At 34.3% G+C, this 16851-nt stretch overlaps 1 protein-coding gene across 1 annotated transcript in view; it reads right to left on the reverse strand.

Annotated features, from left to right (window-relative positions):
• The window catches only part of LOC150109208 (plexin-B-like), a 792153-nt gene that overhangs the window by 134874 nt on the left and 640428 nt on the right, over positions 1-16851 (reverse strand). The window contains exons 29-30 of the mRNA XM_090406262.1: positions 13849-13915; positions 3974-4120 (exon numbers count right to left, since the gene is read on the reverse strand). Of these exons, the coding sequence (XP_090262388.1) occupies positions 3974-4120; positions 13849-13915 (214 nt within the window). The remainder of the gene's footprint in view (positions 1-3973; positions 4121-13848; positions 13916-16851) is intronic.

Genomic DNA, 16851 nt, shown 5'->3' on the forward strand with positions numbered 1-16851 from the left:
TAATGGCAAATATCTGTTGGATTTCTGCTCAGGACATGGACTGGTTATTACTAACACCATGTTCCAACATAAAAATGTGCACAAATTCACATGGAGAGAAGAGGCTAGGAATAAGAAAAGTCTCATTGACTATGTTATTGTTGATAGTGATGTTTTCTCCCTGGTGCAGGACACCAGAGTGTACAGAGGATTTGAAATTGGAAGTGATCACTATTTAGTCTTGAGCAGGATAAAATTGAATTTCATACTGAAAAGAATAACATGTAAGAAAGTTTTAAAGCGAATAAAAGTTGAGCAGCTCTCAGATGTGAACTGTAGACTAAAATACAGAAAGATTATTGAAAAGAAAATGAAAGAGTTTGAGAACAGGAATCAAACTTTGGAGATTCAGTGGCAAACTCTGAAGAAAACATTGATTGATTCTGCCAGAGAGGTATGTGGTGAGGTTGTGTGCAAGGATAAAAAAATCAGAACTCCCTGGTGGACACAGGAAGTTAAAGAGGCAGTGAAGGAAAAGAAGAAAGCACATCAAAAGTTCCTGGCAAATAAGTCAGCTTTCACTCTTACAGAATACAGAGACAAATGTAAGAAAGCTAAACAGTGTGTAAAACTAGCTAAACAAAAGTCATTGGAGGACTTCAGCAAGAATATAGAAAATAAATATCAAGAAGGTGGCAAAATATTCTGGAGGTTGTTGAAGAAGCTTAGGAATAGAGAAAAGAGTGCTGTAAAAGGAGTTAGAGATGATAAAGGTGACATGAAAACAGGAGAAAAAGATATCCTTGAAGTATGGAGTAATTACTTTGAAAAACTGCTAAATGAAACAAGCAGTGATGACAGCATAGTGATAAAAAACACTGACCAGGCATGCAGTCAGGAATACATATCCATACTTGAAGTAGAAAAAGCCATCAAAGGCTTGAAATGTGGAAAGGCAGCAGGAGTAGATGATATTCGATCAGAAATGCTGAAGTATGGTGGTATAAAAGCCTTACAGTGGCTGCACTGCAGAGTTCAGAAAGCCTGGACAGAGGAACAAATTCCCGATGATTGGAGTAGAGCTCTCATAGTATCCATATATAAAAAGGGAAATAAAACTGAATATGAGAATTAAAGAGGTATTTCCCTACTGAGTGTTCCTGGCAAGATCTATGCAAGTATACTTGAGAAAAGGTTGAGAAGAATTGTGGAAGAAAAGCTTGGTGAAGAACAAGCTGGATTCAGGCCAAATAGAGGCTGTCAGGATCAGATCTTCACTTTACGACAAATAGTTGAGAAAGCATGGGAATATAACAAAGATCTGTATTTAAGTTTTGTCGATTTGGAAAAAGCATATGACAAGTCAGCAATTAGAATTGAAGGAAGTACAGGAAGATGGTTTAATGTTAAATCTGGTGTGAGACAAGGATGTACATTATCCCCTCTGTTATTCATTATCTATATGGATCACATTATGAAGGAAAGTGGTATTAAACCTAATATCAAAATTGGAGATGTTAATTTCAGCTCTTTGCTTTATGCGGATGATGTTATACTTCTAAATAAATCCGCTACAAGTCTGCAAGATTCTCTGACTAAATTGAATAGCTGTTGTAATAGATATGGTATGAAGGTCAGCAATAAAAAGACAAAGACAATGAAAATAGGCAGAATCATTGAAAATGTCAACTGTGTTGTGAATGGAGAACCTGTGGAACAAGTAAAACATTTCAGCTACTTAGGCACGATTTTTACTGAAGATGGTAAATTAATATAGAAATAGACAACAGAATCAGCAAAGCTGGTATGGTGGGAAGCCAATTGAATAAATTCATATGGAATAAGAGAGAAATTAGTCGGAACACTAAATTAGCTGTATACAAGACAGTGTTCAAACCAGTTTTAACTTATGGATGAGAGCTGGGTCAGAAGTAAAACACTTGACCAAAGACTAGAGCCCGCAGATATGAGAGTCCTGAGAAAGATTAGAGGCATGAACAGATGGCATCAATGGCAATATCATATTAAAAATGAGGATATTAGGAAAAAACTTGACATTGTCAGCATCCAGGAATGCATTAGCAGAGCTAATCTAAGGTGGTATATGGTCACTTAAATAGAATGGGCGAGGAAAGATTAGCAAAACAAGTGTTCTCTGCCAGGTTGGCAGGAAAATGACCCAGAGGAAGACCAAGATATAGGTGGATTGATACGGTACAAAGTGCCTTAGACGATAGAAATATAAGATCTGATAATGTTGGAGTCTTGACAAGTAACAGACTGATTTGGAGGAAAATTGTAGATAGGAAGTTAGTATTGATGTAATTTTTTCATGTAGTACTGTCATATCCTGTACACCCCTTGAGGGTACATGGCAGGAATTTGATGATGATTAGTCAAAACCCTAAATTAGTTGTATACAAGGCAGTGTTCAAACCAATATTTTAATTTATGGATCTGAGAGCTGGTTTAGAAATAAAACACTTGATCAAAGACTGGACACTACTGATATGAGAGTTCTAAGAAGGATTAGTGGAGTGAACACAAGTCATCATCAATGGCAGTATTATATTAAAAAACTAGGATATTAGATGTTGGAAGTTTATTTTGCACTTGGTTAGACTATAATAAATTTAGTTTAATCGTTTATCCAAGTGTAAGCAAACAAAGTTTGCGCCTGAAAATATCTTCACGACTGAGGTAAGGTGGTGCAACACCAGGCAACTCTGAGCAAAGGTGGACCAAACTCTCATCACTCCTTGTCTCAGTATCTCCCATAATGCAAAGCACAAATCTCCTTGCGGACATGTATACTGCTATGCATTAAGGGAAAGGCCACTACCAAGACCGCTTTTGACCTTTATTGAGGTCTCGTCAGTGGGAGGCAGACCCAAACGTGGAGATACTAAGGCAGAAGCAATAGGAGAGGTCATATTTACCTAAACTTTGTTTGCTTATACTTGAATAAAGGATTAAACTAAATTTATTATAGTCTAACCAAGTGCAATATAAACTTCCAACATCTTTCTCTAAATCCAGAGTAATTCAATAATAAGTTGGTACACCTGTTGGCAACTTGTATAGGTAAATATGACCTCTCCTATTGCTTCTGCCTTAGTATCTCCACGTTTGGGTCTGCCTCCCACTGACAAGGGGTTTTCTTGGATATATGAGAGGCTCTGCTTGGGGCAGGTTTTTGCCTGTTTCTGAGTAGGGCAACTGCTGAGATTATGACTCTGTCTGGTGGTGGGTTGAGCCTGCCACTGGGTAGAGCTAATGCTGAGAAGTTTTTCTTGGTGACGAGGTGAGCCTGTCACTGAGTGGAACAATGCTGAGTTGGGCAGTCTTTTGGGATCGTCTAATCTAATTTTTAGAGAGGTCTTTACTTAAATACAACTCAATAAAGGTCGAAACCGGTCTGGGTAGTGACCCTTCCCTTAATGCATAGCATTATACATGTCTGCAAGGAGATGTGCTTTGCATTATGGGAGATACTGAGACAAGGAGTGATGAGATCTTGGTCCACCTTTGCTCAGAGTTGCACCACCTTACCTCAGTCCTGAAGATATTTTCAGGTGCAAACTTTGTTTGCTTACACTAGGATATTAGGAAAGAACTTGCCACTGTCAGCTTTCAGGAATGTGTTAGTAAATCTAATCTCAGGTAGTATGGTCACTTAAATAGAATGGGAAAGGAAATATTAGTAAAAAAAGTGTTATTTACCCAGTTGGCAGGAAAAAGATCCGGAGGAAGACCAAGATATAGATGGATTGATAAGTAAAAAGTACCTTAAAAGACAGAAATATAAGATCTGATAATGTTGGAGTCTTGATAGATAACAGATTAATTTGGAGGAAAATAGTTGATCAGAAGTTAGTTCTAACTTTTTTTTGTGTAGTACTATCATAATTATTCTGTACATCCCCTGAGGGTATATATTAAGAATTTGATGATGGTATATATATATAATTAAACAATTACCACTAATACTTACCACAGGTGTATAATCTATCTGTTCCCTTAATAACCTCTCTTCTGATACAGAATATCTAGCATCATGAGTGACTGCATCTATAGGACCTTTCTGTATTTGATGTTTTATGGCACGATAAAGAAGAAACAAAGAACTTCCAGCATGTTCCTATAACAAATATAAATATGCAATTAACACAAAGGTCACACTAATAAATCAATATTTTAACAGTATATAGCAATTTAAATTTTAGTATATATATATATATATATATATATATATATATATAACAGCTTAAAACAATGAAATAAGTAAAGACTTTTTGATAATGAAGAACAAAAAGCACTCCAATTTACTTGTGTGCTGTTGATTTTCATGGCAGATGAATTCCTGAAAAATATCCATAAACAGTCATGTAGCTAATTTTCATAAGAAATGAAGGAAAATGAGATGTCGGATGTATGGATCAGGCTAACAATGTTATAGATATTTATGCATGTAAAATGTTTTGCTCACTTTATTATTTTATTTTAAGGATTATTTTATTATAGACTTAAGTTTTTATTATTATTATTACTTGACAGCTCCAGGAGGTCCAAAGACTCATCGAGGGAGGGCATCTACTCTACAACTCTCTCTATTTCCACCATCCACAATCCACCAACTACAATGAACCACAACTACACCAATGCTATCTACCATACACCACTACCACTAGTATTTTCACAGACAATCACAAACATCCAAGCCCGCGGCAGGATTCGAACCTGCAGCCTTTTGGCTGGAGAGTGGATACACTAACCACTTGGCCAACCGGGCCGATTTTCATTTGTTGATTACCACAGGTGTATAATCTGTCTGTTCCCTTAATAACCTCTCTTCTGATACAGAATATCTAGCATCATGAGTGACTGCATCTATAGGACCTTTCTATATTTGATGTTTTATGGCACAATAAAGAAGAAACAAAGAATTTCCAGCATGATAAAATAAATTTTATGATAAAATGATTTTCATTTCATGAAAATCATTTTATCATAAACTGTTTGATTTCCCCATGTCATTTTACTCAAAGGCATTTTATATATTTATTTTAATCAAACTAACATTATTATATATGTCTTAATTTCTTATCTTCAGGAAATGAAGTTGAGGGGATGTTTCAGTGGTCTGAGGAAGAATAAAAAAATTTTCGAGACTTGATGATAATGTAGAGTGCAAGTAGCAGTGTTATGTATTCTGTCCTTTGAAAAATTTTAACACCGTATGGTCCATTATATCTAAAAAATATAATCAGTATAAGAAACATATGCATAAGGTTTGCCACAAATCATGACATGTAATGAATAGAATGAGATAAAGCAAAGAAAACAGATAAAATGAGACTGAGGCAAAACATCTCTGATTCCTCTTTTTTTAACTAAACTGCCCTAAACACTGCTGTGAACTCCTTTTGTTTTGTGCAAAGCTGTGCTATGCACAACCTAGCTTCTGTTTTGTTTAGAATCATAGCAAACTGTGTGTGGCTTCCATAATCAGGATGCACTTGGTTGTATATGCAGCTGCTTCTACTGACTATATCATTATGCAGTCATCTACTATGTTGTCTACTACTGAATACATAATCATATTAACCCTCTCATGCATAAGGGCCTCATATGAGGACACATTATATTTTCCCTCATAATAATTATTCATTCATAATTTAGTGCTTCTGTATGCATGTAGTCCTCATCTTGGGGAGACCAAAGTGTTCTTAAAAACCACACCAGATGGCAGGAGTTTCAACAGAGTTACAGGAATAACAATCTGTCTGCAGTGCATGGCGGTATCAAGAAGGAAGTGAAAAGCTGCTGTTTTGTTGATTTGAATTGGGTGATTTTATAAGTCTTCTGGAAAGGTTAGTATATGGTTTTATATATTGTTATACCTTGTAGATGAAGTGTGAATATTTAATTTGTTCATGTTTATTACCATATTCATAAAACAAACTTGAAAACAACCTACCCTTAAATGAGGACAATATGTTTGTAAGGTAATCTATGTTGCAAATAGTTTGAGGTTAGAAAGTTCTTGTACAATATTTTTATAATTTTATTTATTTTATTTTTGCAAACATAAATGAATAGTAAGTGTGTTAATTAGCATTATCATCTCTTTTACAGATGGATAACCAAAAGCCAGGTCCATTAGGCATAAAAAAGGCCTATTATTACCACAAGAGACTTACTAAAGAGGAGATTGAAAAACTGTTGGAGGAATCTGAAGATGGTTTGCAGCTGAGTGATTCTGATGATGATCCTACATACCAACAGCCACAAAATGATCTTACAGAGAGTGACAGTTCAAGTGAAGACAGTGATGTTCAGTGTCCTTCCCCTGTTGGTCAGACTCACAACATTTAAAGTCCAGCTAGTGTGCAAAATACAGCTGTTGCTGGTCATATGCCATTGCAGAGACAACCAGTGTGGTTTAGTGAGAAAGATAATCCCTTTGCTGATACTGAACCACAGTTTAGAGGAAAACACCAAGTAAATATTCACGGAGAGAACCCTATAGATTATTTTTCACAGCTGTTCCCAGATGAATTGATGGAAGAAATTGTGAAACAAACTAATCTGTATGCATGCTGTAAAGGCAAAGATAATTTAGCACTTACTGTAACTGAACTCAAAATTTACCTTGGAATTGTACTTGTCATGACATACATAAAATATCCACGTGTAAGGCAGTTGAAAGTTTATTTTTTACTTGGTCAGACTATAATAAATTTAGTTTAATCCTTTATCCAAGTGTGTGCAAACAAAGTTTGCCCCTGAAAGTATCTTCAGGCAAAAGTATCTGGGGTAAAGTGGTACAACACTGGGCGACTCCTTGCAAAGGTGGAGCAAGCTACCAACACTCCTATCTCAGTATCTCCCATAATGCAAAACACATCTCCTTGTGGATATGTTTAATGTTATGCATTAAGGGAAGGACCACTACCCAGACTAGTTTCGACCTTTATTGAGGTCTCTTCAGTGGGAGCCAGGCCCAAGCGGAGATACCAAGGCAGAAGCATTAGCTTCTGCCTTGGTATCTCCGCTTGGTCATCTCCTCCTATAGGAGCTGCCCACACTTTGATAAAGGATTAAACTAAATTCATTATAGTCTGACCAAGTGAAAAATAAACTTTCAACATCTTTCTCTAAATCCAGAGTAATTTAATAAAAAGGTGGCACACCGTTTGGCAGCTCCTATAGGAGGAGATGACCTTGAATATTTCAGTGGACTAAGTCCTGAATTACCAGTCCATCCTTTCATAAGATATCCAAGTGGATATCGTATAACAAGGTACATCAAAGGAATGAAAAAGTGAAAATTGGAAAGTATGGTAGTTATTTCTGCATTCCTTAGACTATGGAGACCTCCCCAAGTTATCTAGCTTTGATTATTAAACAACTTCTATGCAACTAACTGCACTAATTCTGAAGGATTACCTTAAATTAATATTGTATATTTTCTATCATTTTAAGTAACTTAAACACGGTTATTCTGTTCCCTTTATAATAAAATAGGTAGGAAAGCTACATATTCTTAATTAAGTTAGTCATTTGCAAATAAAATTATCTATCAATCTTTCAATCTTGAAAGATTGCAAATATGGCAGTGTGTTTCAATAAATTTAAAAATATGGCAGTGTGTTTCAATAAATTTAAAAATATGCTGTTGTTCTATGAAATTTATTACCGATATCTTTTCTTGTATCAGCACCTGAAATTAATACACATAATTTTCACTTACTTTGAGTGCCAATTACACAGTATCACAAGTAATGAAAGTAACTTGTGCAACTCACACAAAATACCTTAAAAAAGTTCTACATTACGAAAAACTTGATCGATGGCAAGCATTTTAGAGAAAAAAATAAGTTAACATTTTGGAGTATATATATATATATGTGTGAACATGTTTGTGAACAAAACTGGAATGAAAAAAAAAAAAAAAGTTCAGTGATAAATTATTTTACTGAATAATTTTAATAACACCAATAAATAGTTGCGTTTTAAAATTCTTTGTTACAAACAGGTAAACGATTAAAAATTCTGAACAAATCCAAGTGAGGAAACAAACTGTACTTAATATTTTTATGAGACAATTGTCACAGATTGTCCCTTGGGTTATTTATCATTCTCTATTATAGTACACCTCTATAAGTAGGATGATATCTTCTTAATGTGCATCATTAATCTTCTTAGAAATCAGTAATGCAGATGGTTTGTTGTGTGTGTGTGTGTGTGTGTGTGTGTGTGTGTGTGTGTGTGTGTGTGTGTGTGTGTGTGTGTGTGTGTGTGTGAGTGAGTGAGTGATCACAAAATGGCTTCTGAGATGAAAAAGTCATGCTGCCAGAAGAAAAAAACAACAACTGCCAAACACACAAAGCATTTGAACCTGGGGTCTGTTTTTTCAAGACAAAGTGACAGATGGCAAAACCACTCAGCCATTTATATATCCCAGAACAATAAATGAATACTTCCTAAAAAATTTATTATCATCATCATCAGTTTTCTATGGAGTCAAAGGAGTCATCACGGGAGGTTTTACTCTCACACACAGTCACAGCTCATCAAGACATGCTATAAACTTATTAACTGTTTTTATAGTCACCATCCTATCAAGCAATGTAATCCATCCACCAACCACTTTCCATGAAAAAAACCTGCTCCTCACTCTAGTCTAATATCTTCCTTATACAGCTTATAAGGATTGCCTCTTGTTCTACCTTTTTCTCTCTCTTCATTCTATAACAGATCTCTTCTACAATAATCTGGAAACAATTCCTTATAACATTTATATAGTCCCTCGCATTATATTCAATATTCTAGATTTAAATTACTATGTGCAAATCTGCACAAAGTAATTTAATCCATATGTACCCTCATCAATCTTATAAAAGAAAAACACATATTTTCTTCTTCATGTCAGATCTCTGCATCATGCCATAATCTGTTGTGATCTCCTTCCCCTGAAGTTGAGGTCACTGTCATTCCTAGATCCCTTCTTCACCTCCTGTAAGATTATCTCCACCAACTGTGTACTCATCCTACTAAAATTGCTAAAACAATCTCCCTTTAACAGATCTATTCTGACTATCACAAAGAATACTGCTGTTAATTCAATTTTGGATCATAGCCCTCATCACCTCTCCAAAATTTAACCACAACTCCAGATATACATATTGGCCAATAATCTGTAACCTTTCTTATCACCTCGAAGTGGAATAATTTTGTCCTCTTTCCACTCTTTTGGGAGTCACTGTTGTAAGAGACTCATTAAATAAGTATGTAAATGCTGTCATTAATTAACTGGAATATTCCCTTAAAAACATGCAATCTAATTGGAGAAAGTTTTACCACTCGATTAAAAAGTATGTTATACTTGACAGGAAATTATGTTCTTCTTTTAATCCTTTACTCAGGTGTAAGCAAAGATTGCAAATCTTTGTTTGTGAACACTTGAGTAAAAGATTAAACAAGAATATAATTTCATGTCAAGTATAACTGAAATCTAGGAATCACCAAAGCATGCAAATTAGTTATTGAAGATAACACCTACTTTCAAGAACAGATTAAGGAAAAGAGCTTTATCCATCTGTTATAATATCAAACATGTACAGAATTATAACTTCAAGCCATTAGACACATTTCTCAATAAGTAAACACTGGAAAAAATAATTTTGCAACAATATCAGATGTATTAGCTACAGAAATATCATAGCCATATCTTATAAATAACACTGCTGAAAATAATGTTCCTTCAAAAAAATAATCTAATTACTTCTACACACTTCTTCAAAGGTGTCTGTTAACCACAGTCATCTCTTGCTACAGTGAATACTATTACAGTAAATACACTCATTGCAACAAACTCCTGAAAAGTCCTGACCAAAGCATTAGTGCCATGTAAGGAAAATTTACTAGAGCAAACTCAACTTATCAGAAATAATGAATTGAAGGTCACAGCAATTTGGTTTGATCATATCTCTGAAGCTGTTTACACAACAATGCATCTTATTTTGTACTCAGGATTATACAAATCTGTCAGATAACTATCGCAATGGCTGAAAATTAACACATTTCTAGTTAACTGAAGGTATCATCCAGGAAGAATCTCCATAGCTCACTCAAAAGAATAATGCCATTTGGTTTGAATATCAGTTTATATCCCTTTTACAGTTGAGAAAACTTTGTAATGTTTTATTAACTGATTCATACCATTGTATAATGACCTGACCATGTTACAGTGTTTGGGAATGCCCTATTAGCATTACTGCCTCAGTGGGGCTACTCAGGTGTCCCCTCATTGCAGCTAGCTTAGATATCTGCAAGCCGTTCTGCTATCCACCACCAACGGACCTGTCCAGTAGCTGAGGCTCACCCTGCATGAATGCCTGGAGTTTTGTGTCAGGGTAAACAGCACAAAGTCTGAACCTTTCACAGTCTCCATTGGTCTCCACCAAGGGTGTGTGAGTTCTGTCACCCCTCCTTTTTTTCATAATATTTATGGACTGGATTGATAGGCACAGCTGAGGCAGTGAGTGTGTCAGAATTGGAAGATGTAGCACTTGACAGCTGCTTTTTGCAGATGACCTAGTTCTGCTTAGCTTTTCCACAGATGACCTCCAGCAGACCCTGGATAGGTTTGTAGCTGTTTGTGCAGAAGCAGGGATGAAGATCAGTGTGGCCAAAACGGAAATATTTGTGGTCTCAAGACAACCATCCAGTGCACTCTACATGCAAGTGGAGCCCCACCGAGGCAGGTGGAGAAGTTTAAACACCTTGGGTCCACATTCACAAGTGATGGAAAGTGGGACATAGAGCTAGATACTCAAATTGGCTCAGCAAGCGCAATATTGCGGGAGCTTGACCGTTCAGTAGTATTGAAGTGGGGGTTAGGCCAGAAGGCAAAGCTGGTTGTCTTCAATAAAGTCTATGTCCCCATCCTCACCTATGGTCATGAGAGCTGGGTAATGACCAAAAGAATACAGACACAAATCCAAGCGGCTGAAATGAGGTTCCTACGAGGGATTGCAGGGCTGACAAGACTCGACAGAGTCAGAAGCTTTGCAATTCGAGAAACCCTCAATACCCAACCACTGCTTCTCTGTGTTGAGAGATCACAGTTACGATGATACGGGCACCTGGTCAGAATGCCACAAGAGAAGCTCCCCCTCTTTGCCAAGCCAGAGGGCAGGAGGCCACGTGGATAGATTATATCCAGAGCCTTGGATGGACACGTCCATGAGTCCCACCAGAACACTTGAGCTTGGTGGCAGAGGATCGTGACCATTGGAAGTTCCTCTTGAAGCTGGTGATGCCCCCACAACCCAATTAAGAAAGGTGGGCCTTGAAGATGGATGTATATTAACTGATAGTGTTTCAAACTTGGCTGCCACAGAAATGAGAGAATGTTTCTTCTAACAAAACATTCAAATTGGCCAGAGAACATAGATGTGAATGCACACACACACTAGCAAAAATATAAAAAGATTAAATGTAGAGAAGATTAGTTAATGAGATTAACAAAGATTAATTAAGATCAATAGAATTAATCTTGTTAATTAATTAATAGAAGACTAAAAGAATAAATAAGATTCATCATCATCATGCATATCAAGGATTTAGGCCTAGCATGGCCTGTTCCGGCCTTAGAAGTCATCATTGAATCATTTAAGAGGACGTCCTGGTTTTCTTTTTCCAAATGGCTTGTACTTTAAGGCTTGTTTTGGTAATCTTTCTGTTTTCATTCTTTGAACATGTTCCATCCATTTATGTTTATATTTTTTAATTTTTTCTATTACTGATTCTTGGTTTAATTCTTTCATAATTTCTTCATTTCTTTTGTGATCAAATAGGGTATACTTTGCAGTTTTTCTCATAAACTTCATTTCTGCTGTTGTTAATCTTTGTCTTTTTGTTTTATTGTCCAGATTTCACTTCCATACATTAAGACTGGTAGGGCTAATGTATTGTATACTTTTAGTCTGGTTTGTTTTTGAACTAGGTTTGGTTTAAATATAGAGTTAATTACACCTGTTATTTTTAAATATTTTGCAATTTTTACGTTTATATCTTTTTCATTTTCATATGTGATCGTACATCCTAGGTAGTTAAATGAATTCACCTGTTCTAAGATCTTGTTATCTATTACTATTTTAGTTCTTGCTGGATCTTGTGCTTTAAAGGCCATAGTTTTTGATTTTTCTGTTGGTATTATCATACCATAATCTTTGGATATCTCATTTAGATCTAAAATAGCTTTCTGCAGTTTATCTTCAGAATTTGTAATTATTATTTGGTCGTCAGCAAAGAGGAGAGTGTTTAAGTTTATTGTAGGAGAAAGTTTAATTCCTTGATGTAAATTTTTATTCCATTTCATTATTATTTCATTTAAGTAGATATTAAAAAGAGTTGCTGAAAGGGGACATCCCTGTCGGACCCCTTGGTTAATCTCTCTCGTATTTGATAGCTCGTGATTTAATCTTATTTGTATTTGATTATTGTCATATATACTTGTGATAGCTTTTAGGATATTATTTGGTATTTGTCTTGCTTTTAATATGTTAAATAATATGTTTCTTTTAACTTTGTGAAATGCTTTTTCAAAGTCAATAAATGCAATATGTGTTTCTAAATTATATTCTCTTCTTTTCTCTATTATTAATTTTAGGCAAAAGGCGGGGTCAATATATACATGATCGTCCTTTTCTAAATCCATTCTGTACTTCTAGAATAAAGTTTTCGGAATATTTCATTAGTTTGCTATTTAAGATTCTGCTATATATTTTGTAAGAGGAATTTAGTATACTGATACCTCTATAGTTTTTAGGGTCATCTCTATTATCTTTTTTAAAGATAGGAATCACAATTGCTTTTTTCCATTCTATTGGGGGGGACAGAATTGTGGACAAACAAATATAACATATTTGTCTGTCCACAATTGTGTAGTAATTTAGAAATTCTTCTAATTTCAATTCAGTGTTTAATTTTATGTTTTCTTTGGTATCTGCATTTAAGTGTTTCAAAATTTTATATGCGGGTCTTATTTTATATAAATCATGTTCTAAATTAGAAACAAATTTGTTCCATGATTCTCTATGTCTTTTTCTGACTTCTCTTTTAGCTATGGCTCTTATTCTTTTATATTCTATTTCATCTTCTAATCTTTTACTGCTTAACCATTTGTGATAGGCTTCTTTTTTCTTTTTGATTATTTCTTTCATTGTATCATCCCAGATCTTCAGTTTTTTCCTTTTATTGAATTTTTTGGTATTTCCTAAGCTTTCATTTGCTGCTGCATTTAGTATCATTTTTATATTAAGCCATTCTATTTCTATTTCTTCATTTTGTTTTATTTTGTCTAGATATTGGTTAATTCTTTGTTCATATAGCCATTGTACATTTGTGTCATTCAATAGTCTAGTTTTATAAACAAATGTTTCAATTTTTCTTTCTGTTCTTGTTACTTGTAGCCATTAATAAGATTAAAAAGATTAATTAATAATATAGACAATATTAGCTGTTAAATCATAGCATTCATTAGCTTTATATGAAGCCAAGTTACTTTGCTATGGTAGACAAATGAGCTTACCATGAAGTATACACCTTAAGGAGAAGATGTAATTAATCTTCCTGCTATTTTTTAAGCCCTTCACTTATTACATCTAAACCATATAAATTGGTCATACATTTTACAGAATGCTACATTAATTTCAACAAGCTTTTCAGTTAGTTATTTTGAAAGGAATGCAAAAACCAAAAAAAAAAAAAAAAGAAAGAAAAAAAGTCATACAGTATAGTAATTAACAGAAGATACCGATATTTGTAACAAAAATTGCATTAATTATATTATCTTACCTTTAAATATAAATACATGTTCAAGGCCATCCAGTTTGTGAGCATTTTCTCCACTACAGATTCGGTCCTGAAAATGTCAATGTAACATTTCTGAACATTTAAATTAATTTACTAAATTAATATATAAAAGGATGATAAGTATAGAGTGCTAGGAGCACCATTTATGAGCAGTAGCTATATGAAATATGATGTGAAGCATATGGTGTTTTAGAGAAGTGCATGTTAAATGCTATATCAGTAATTTTCCACTGCATGCAACAGCAAACTGTAAAAGTTCATACTTATCTGTTCTCCAACCAACATGCTGTAGATTTACATTCAGCTGTGGAGCATGGATGTTTGCGATTATCTTTACATGGGAAAGGAATTTCACTGGCTGGTATAGGTTATCTCACCAACCTGCTAATTGGAGCCTTCAAGAGGCTTGAGAAAGTTCCATGTTTGGTCACTACAGCAAAGTTTCCAGATATGAAAAAATACATGATAGAAAAAGCAAAGATATAAAAATTAATAAACAACGAAAAAGATCCCTAGTCCATCCCCAGTACTAATGTATTATAGGTTTATAACCTTTTGTTGGTTGGGTGTCACAAAAAACAAACAAACAAAAAGTTTCATTTTGAGATTTCATTTACATAACCTACAATAAACACCAAGATAATATTTTTGAAATGTGATTTCACATTACTGTTACAGTCAACAGTAAGCAGAATACAAAATGCTATACTGACAATAATAAACACAAGACAGATTAAATCATGTATCTATATGAATACTGTACCAGAGAAAAAATTTAATAAATTTTGCCTTAAGTATAATGATTTACTGTTACAGCCAGCAACAATTAGATTATATTTTGCCAAGTATAATTTAATTTGGGTCTCCCACAACAAATCTCCTGACTCTATGGAGATGCTGTAAAATAATAATAATAATAATAATACAAGATTTTGTAGCATGCTATGCCCGCAGCATGTATATGTCCAGTCATTTAAAAATGTGGCAGGTAAAAGATTGGAAAGTGCATCTTTGTTTGTTTATTTGTATGAAATGTAGACAACTGGAGAAGTTTGGGGATTTGATATCAGTATCCTAGGTTTAAGCAGCAGCAAAAGTTGTGCCATGGAATCAAGTGTTTGCCAGGAGAGAGTTATGAGTAATATGATCAAAGGGGAAGATGAACATGAGATGGCTATGGACTTGATATTAGGTAGTGTGACAAGAGATATAGAAGAGCTGAAGGACAGTGTTTGTATCAGAGAATCTTGAGTGAAGGTAGGATGCTTGGAAAGGAGATATAGGCCAAGAGAGGAAGTGGTGAGATGAAGGTGAGAGAAAGTTATGGGAATGTGAGAAGAAGAGAGAATGGGTGAACCAGGGAAAGAGAGGAAATGAGAGAAACATGAGCGAGTACTGGAATAAGAGAAAGAAAAATGAAGAAAGAAATGATAGGGATGCAAGTGAGCAAGGAATTCATAGATCTGTGGGCACGGGCATGCCGGCCATATGTGCAATGTGTGCGATGCACACAGGTGCCAGGATAGTAAAGGTGCCAAAATTTTGGTATGATATTTTAAATAAAGCGAATTTTGTCAGCAAAATACTGCAGTCTTCATCTATGAATCTCCAACTTACTTTAGATGCATTGACTGATCTAAATCAATTTTAAAATGATTATAGGTCTGATGAAACTTTCAAAGAAATTGTAGAAAACTAAAATTAATTGCAGCAAAATTTGACGCAGAATCTGCATTTTGTAGTAGTAGACCACTAAGGTGAAGTAAAAAGACAACACAATTTGATTACGAACATGAAAATGAAAATATAGTAGATCCTGAAATTTCATTTAAAGTAATTTTTTTTCTCTGCATAATAGATCAAATATTACAATCTTTGAAGGAAAGATTTAATTTATTAAAAGAACACATGAATTCATTTCAGTTTTTGTATTTGTTAAGTACTTCACGAAATAAAGAATATTTATTATCTTGTTGTAAAAAGTTACGACAAAAAAATTAACACATGAGAATCATTCAGACATTGATACAGATGATTTAGACAAAGAAATTTTACACTGTCAACCATTTATTTCTAATTTTAAAACTGATATATACCAGATAATTCAGTATATTTATTCAAACGACTTAATCACAGTTTATCCAAACCTTACAATTGCTCTTCAGATTCTTTTGTCATTACCGGTATCTGTAGCATCTACGGAACGGTCCTTTTCTAAACTTAAAATTATTAAAAAATACTTGCGCTTCACAATGGTACAAGACAGACTTTCAAATCTTGCCATTATATCAATATAGTCAGATATTTTTGATCAACTTGATATACATGATATTATTCGAAAATTTTCATTAACGAAAACTAGAAAAGTTCAATTCACTAAGTGAATTTTCTTTCTGTTTAAATATTTATTTAACTATTTCTTTACCCAATAATGTTTAATATGTTCCTATTTTATATACTTGTAAGTTACTATTATTTATTTATCTTATTATTTATATACTTTATTTTTTTTTTCAAATTATTTTTGTTGTTTTTGTACCCTTCTTGTATGTTTATTGTTTTTTATACATTTTTTTTGTAATTTCTGCTTTTTGTTCAATAAACTTATAAATAATATATTTCGTATTTCATTTTAACTCACTGATTCGTTTTTATAAAGTGATTTTTTATTGGGGGGGAGAGGTATAGGGGTGCCAACTAAAGTTTTGCACACAGGCGCTGGACACTACTGGCGCACCTCTGTCTGTGGGAGGAGTGATGTATGGAGATTCAATGATTTGTGGTGTGCAGAAAAGAATGTTAGAGGAGTGCCTGCCTGCCTGGAGGAACTACAGAGAGTATGTCTATAGCAATAAAGCAAAGTAAGAATGTGGATGAGATAATAGTGATGATCAGTGATATTATCTGAGAGAAAGTGTGAATTAGGTGGTGACAGATTTGAGGTAAATGTTAGGAATCACAGCAGAAAAGTGTGAGAGCAAAGAC

The sequence above is a fragment of the Typopeltis vanoorti genome, chromosome 2 (assembly GCF_054136105.1).
Source record: "Typopeltis vanoorti isolate ZY-2024b chromosome 2, IOZ_Tvanoo_1.0, whole genome shotgun sequence".
NCBI lineage: Eukaryota > Metazoa > Arthropoda > Arachnida > Uropygi > Thelyphonidae > Typopeltis > Typopeltis vanoorti.